This window comes from Lynx rufus, unplaced genomic scaffold, assembly GCF_022079265.1.
Source record: "Lynx rufus isolate CCGP_SWC_20201006 ecotype Redwood Valley unplaced genomic scaffold, mLynRuf1.p SCAF_13, whole genome shotgun sequence".
Classification (NCBI taxonomy): domain Eukaryota; kingdom Metazoa; phylum Chordata; class Mammalia; order Carnivora; family Felidae; genus Lynx; species Lynx rufus.
This window is the reverse complement of record NW_025814827.1, coordinates 42,049,314-42,055,480: the sequence shown is the minus strand read 5'-3', so window position 1 is coordinate 42,055,480 and position 6,167 is coordinate 42,049,314. Positions and strand designations below refer to the sequence as shown.

The window sequence follows — 6,167 nt, the reverse complement described above, 5'->3', positions numbered from 1 at the left end:
TTTGACAAAGTCAGAGATTGAAAGAACTTTAAGGGAAATAATTGTGATGAAGGATAGATCCAAGGAGGCTAAGTAACCCAAGATAGTACTCTTATCAAAGAATATATCACATTTAAAGTCTTGTTAAATCATATTTACAAAGGTAAATGATTCACCTTACTCTTTACCCCTCACTAATGGAGGAAAGTGGAACAAGATTTAGGTGTTTCTATATACTTATATCTGTGAAGTCATATGACCTAGAAAGAATATCAGATAAAAATAGATCTTTGTTCATGTTTCCAACAACTGGAGAAGAATGCACAGTTGGGACACACTTTACGTCTGATCACATGAACTGAAGAGTCTGGCAACGTGTAGATGAGTATCTGTGGTTTTGACAGTTTAGTCTAAATAACTTAATCTTTCCTCAGTAATTGGGTTTGATCTCAGTTAATGAGATAACTGTCTCCACATGCAACTTTCTATCAACAATATGCTCATGGTCTATAATCAGTTCTTTTCAAGAATCATAATGCACTTCATATAATTTCAGCAATATTTATGGCAAATTTTTACTGCCTTTTGAGAATTTCATAAAAATGTGTCAGTAAATGCACCTCCTGCAAGTGATAAAAATCACTTTTGCTGATGGCTTCCAAAGTCTTCTCTATTATTCTAGTAACCTATGAATTCACACAGTCTGCTCTACAGCTGAACAAGGGAGAGGTTTTCTCAAATACCTAACTGACCTTGCCCCTATTAATCAACACACACATTTCATTTAGTAGGCTCAATTCCTTCCACTATCAACTGTCATGTGGTCCTGTGAAATATCTCCTGCTAAATATCTATGAAGTAGTCATCGTGTCATACATTTGTTTGCCTGCGTAAGAGACAGGATGGAAATAAAGACAAGGTTTACAGACTTGCCAGTCCCCATGACATCCTGTGTGTTTTTCCCTCTTCTAGGCAACTTCTGAAATTCATTACAAGGATGAATGGATCTCCTGAACAACAGATCAAGTGTGTCTGAGTTCATCTTGCTGGGACTTTCCACTTCTCAAGAAATTCAAATATTCTTTTTTGCAGTCTTCTTCCTTGTCTATGTAGCCATCATAGTAGGAAACCTCCTCATTGTGATCTCTGTGATAGTTGATACGCATCTTCACTCCCCCATGTATTTCTTTCTGGCAAATTTATCATTTTTTGATTTATGTCTTTCTTCTGCTACAACTCCCAAAGTGATTGCAGACCTCCTTAGAAAACGCAAGACCATCTCCCTGTGTGGCTGCATGGCTCAGATGTTTTTTGTGCACTTCTTTGGGGGTGGAGAGATGTCTCTTCTGATAGCTATGGCCATCGACAGGTATGTTGCCATATGCAAGCCCTTGCAGTATCAGACCATCATGAATCGCAGGGTGCTCATCGGGTTTCTGCTGCTCTCATGGGCAATTGGGTCCATACATACCACAAGCCAGATGGTTTTCACGGTAGGTTTACCCTTCTGTGGTCCCAATGTTGTGGATAGCATTTTCTGTGACCTTCCCCTGGTCATCAAGCTTGCCTGCACTGAGACCTATATCCTAGAGCTCTTGGTGATTGCAAATAGTGGACTCCTGTCCCTGATCTGCTTCATTCTCCTGCTCATATCCTACATTGTCATGCTGGTCACCATCTGGCAGCACTCCTCCAGTGCATCCTCTAAGGGAGTTTCCACACTGTCTGCTCACATCACTGTGGTCACTCTCTTCTTTGGCCCCACTATATTCATCTATGTTTTCCCGTTCAAGAGTTACTCTGCAGATAAGTTTCTTTCTGTTTTTTACTCTATAATCACTCCCCTCCTTAATCCAATTATTTATACCCTGAGGAATCAAGAAATGAAAGCAGCCATTAAGAGACTCACAAGCTATCATATTGGTTCCTGTCTCACTTTCTAAATAAGTCTGTAACAGCTGATTGTTTTGTGTTGTCTGCTATTTGGGGTTTTGAATCTTAAATACTTAGCAGAAAAATTAAAATAAAATATGAAATAGTATCAACTATCTTCCCTCAGAATTAATGGAATATTTAAGATCAGTTTTATTAAAAATCTAATGGAAAATGTTCATAGAACAGATTCAATACATAAATAAGTGTGCACTCATTATTTCCTTTTACTTCCTTGTCCTAGAATTCAGGGAAACAACCCTGATCAATGTTTAAAGTATCTAATCATATGTCTTTTTTCAAAAGCTTTATAAATTTGCAATGGCTTAGTATATAAAAATATGTTTAGTTTCAATTTTTATTTATAAAGTTGTATTTTGGGAGTTGAGAAGATGGTGGTGTAGGACAACACTGGGCTCACCGTGTCCTGCTGATCACTTAGATTCCACCCACACCTGCCTAAATAACCAAGAAAACCACCAGAAGACTAGCAGAATGTACTCTCTGGAGCCAAGCGTAGACAAGAGGCCCATGGAAGAGGGTAGGAAGGGTGGAGAGGCGGGTGCACTACACGGACTGGTGGGAGGGAGCCAGGGTGGTAGAGTGGCAACCCCCCGGCAAGGCAGAGCCCCTGAGTCTGACTTGCAAAAGCAGAGGGGCTGGACTGCGTGAGTTCTGACAGCCAGCGGGACTTAACATCTGGAATGCTAAAAGTCAACAGCTCTGCTTGGAGAGTGGGAGGGCGAGAGGACACCGGGAGGGAGAGGTGTTGGGCCCCGGAAGACAGAGCTCAGCTTAGCGGGGAACAAAGGGGCTGGAAACACCATCTCCCTCTCCCAGCCCCAGCCGAAATCCCAAAGGGAACCAGTTCCCATCACTGAACTTGCTTGCACTGCGCAAACACCCAACGCTGTGCTTCTGTGGATCCATCCCTCCAACAGGTCTGCCTCCCTCCTGGTGCTGCAGGGCCCCTCCCACAGGGGAACACTGAAGGCAAAGTGAGCTAAGCCTGCCCCTCCCGCCCCTGTGCACCTTGCAGATCCACCCTGGCTAATACGCCAGATCCCATAGAAATAGTACCACAAGCCTGGCAGTGTTCAAGTAGCCCAGACAGAGGCCACACCACTCCAAAGTGAGTCCTGCCCCTGGGAGAGGGGAAGATAAGGTACACACCAGTCTGACTGTGGCCCCAGTGGTGGGCTGGGGGCAGACATCGGGTCTGACTGCGGCCCCACCAACCAGCACAAGTTACTCTAGACAGCACAGGGGAAGAGCCCTGCAGTTCCATGCCACTCCAGGGACTATCCAAAATGACGAAACGGAAGAATTCTCCTCCAAAGAAACTCCAGGAAGTAGTGACAGCTAATGAATTGATCAAAAACTATTTAAGCAATATAACAGAATGAGAATTTAGAACAATAGTCATAAAATTAATTGCTGGGCTTGAACAGTATAGAGGACAGCAGACAATCTACTGTAGAGATCAAGGGACTAAGAAATAGTCATAAGGAGCTAAAAAATGCTATAAATGAGGTGCAAAATAAAATGGAGGTGACCGCAGCTCAGATTGAAGAGGCAGAGGAGAGAATAGGTGATTTAGAAGATAAAATTATGGAAAAAGAGGAAGCTGAGAAAAAGATAGATAAAAAAATCCAGGAGTATGAGGGGAGAATTAGAGAACTAAGTGATGCAAGCAAGCACAACAATATGTGTATAATAGGGATTCCAGAAGAGGAAGAGAGAGAGAAAGGGGCTGAAGGTGTACTTGAACAAATCATAGTTAAGAACTTGCCTGATCTGGGGAAGGAAACAGGCATTGAAATCCAAGAGGCATAGAGAACTCCCTTCAGACATAACTTGAATCGGTCTTCTGCACAACATATCATAATGAAACTGGCAAAATACAAGGATAAAGAGAAAATTCTGAAAGCAGCTAGGAATAAACAGGCTCTAACATATAAAGGAAGACCAGTAAGACTAGTGACAGATCTATGTACTGAAACTTGGCAGGCCAGAAAGAAATGGCAGGAAATCTTCAATGTGATGAACAGAAAAAATATGCAGTCAAGAATCCTTTATCCAGCAAGTCTGTCATTCAGAATAGAAGGAGAGCTAAAGGTCTTCCCAAGCAAACAAAAACTGAAGGAATTTATCACCACTAAACCAGCCTTACAAGAGATCCTAAGGGGGATCCTGCGAGACAAAGTACCAGAGACATTGCTACAAGCATGAAACCTACAGACATCACAATGATTCTAAACACATATCTTTCTAAAATAAATAAATACATAAATAAATAATAATTAAATAAATAAATAAATAAATAAATGTCTATGTGCCGAATATGGGAGCCCCCAAATATATAAAACAAATTAATCACAAACATAAGCAACCTTATTGATAAGAATGTGGTAATTGCAGGGAACTTTAATACTCCACTTACAACAATGGATAGATCATCTAGACACAGGATCAATAAAGAAACAAGGGCCCTGAATGATACATTGGACCAGATGGACTTGACAGATATAGTTAGAACTCTGCATCCCAAAGCAACAGAATACACTTTCTTCTCGAGTGCACATGGAACATTCTCCAAGATAGATCACATACTGGGTCACAAAACAGCCCTTCATACGTATAAAAAAATTGAGATCATACCATGCACACTTTCAGACCACAGTGCTATGAAGCTTGAAATCAACCACAGGAAAAAGTCTGGAAAACCTCCAAAAGCATGGAGGTTAAAGAACACCCTACTAAAGAATGAATGGGTCAACCAGGCAATTAGAGAAGAAATTTAAAAATACAGGGAAACAAATAAAAATGAAAATAAAATAATCTAAATGCTTCGGGATGCAGCAAAGGCAGTCCTGAGAGGAAAATACATTGCAATCCAGGCCTATCTCAAGAAACAAGAAAAATATACAATACAAAATACAAAAATCTAGCTCTCTCCCCGGTATCTCACCGCTGCCTCAATGCAGGCATCAGCAAATTAATGAGAGGAGAGAGGAGGCCCCTGCTCTTGGGCACCCTCAGGAACTTACTCCAGCTCCAGACACACTGTAAACACTTTCATCTAATGGAAGATAAGCTGTGAAATCGGATTTCTGAACAACAAAACACTTGTGTAAAAACTGCATTCCATGCCAGGCCTGAAATGTTCCAAAGCTCAGTTCGTATTTTCTTTTAGAAATTATTTTGGCGAGGAGAGAGGGAAGATGGCGGCATAGGAGGATGCTGGGCTCACCGCGTGACCTGCTGATCACTTAGATTCCACCTACACCTGCCTAAATAACCCAGAAAACTGCTAGAGGATTAGCAGAACGGAGTCGCCGGAGCCAAGTGCAGACGAGAGGCCCACGGAAGAGGGTAGGAAGGACGGCAAGACGGTGCACGCTCCATGGACTGGCGGGAGGGAGCCAGGGCGGAGGGGCAGCTCGCCAGCCAAGCAGAGCCCCCGAGTCTGGCTGGCAAAAGCAGAGGGGCCTGACGGACTGTGTTCCGACAGCAAGCGCGACTGAGCGTCTGGGAGGTCATAAGTTAACAGCTCTGCTCAGAAAGCGGGAAGGCTGGAGGACAAAGGGAGGGAGAGCTGCTGAGCGCCCGGACGACAGGGCTCAGTTTGGTGGGGAACAAAGGCGCTCGCCAGCACCATCTCCCCCGCCCATCCCCCAGCCAAAATCCCAAAGGGAACCAGTTCCTGCCAGGGAACTTGCTCGCTCCGGGCAAACACCCAACTCTGTGCTTCTGCGAAGCCAAACCTCCGGCAGTGGATCTGACTCCCTCCCGCTGCCACAGGCCGCTCCTGAAGTGGATCACCTAAGGAGAAGCGAGCTAAGCCTGCCCCTCCTGCCCCCATGCACCTTGCCTACCCACCCCAGCTAATACGCCAGATCCCCAGCACCACAAGCCTGGCAGTGTGCAAGTAGCCCAGATGGGCCACGCCACCCCACAGTGAATCCCGCCCCTAGGAGAGGGGAAGAGAAGGCACACACCAGTCTGACTGTGGCCCCAGCGGTGGGCTGGGGGCAGACATCAGGTCGGACTGCGGCCCCGCCCACCAACTCCAGTTATACACCACAGCACAGGGGAAGTGCCCTGCAGGTGCTCACCACTCCAGGGACTATCCAAAATGACCAAGCGGAAGAATTCCCCTCAGAAGAATCTCCAGGAAATAACAACAGCTAATGAACTGATCAAAAAGGATTTAAATAATATAACAGAAAGTGAATTTAGAATAATAGTCATAA

The 6,167-nt window shown here is 44.2% G+C and overlaps 1 protein-coding gene across 1 annotated transcript; it reads left to right on the top strand.

Annotated features, from left to right (window-relative positions):
- Positions 1-980: 980 nt before the first annotated feature.
- LOC124508266 (olfactory receptor 4K13-like) lies at positions 981-1,922 on the top strand. Its single transcript, XM_047074669.1, has one exon. The coding sequence runs from the start codon at positions 981-983 to the stop codon at positions 1,920-1,922; it is 942 nt and encodes a 313-aa protein (XP_046930625.1).
- Positions 1,923-6,167: the final 4,245 nt, after the last annotated feature.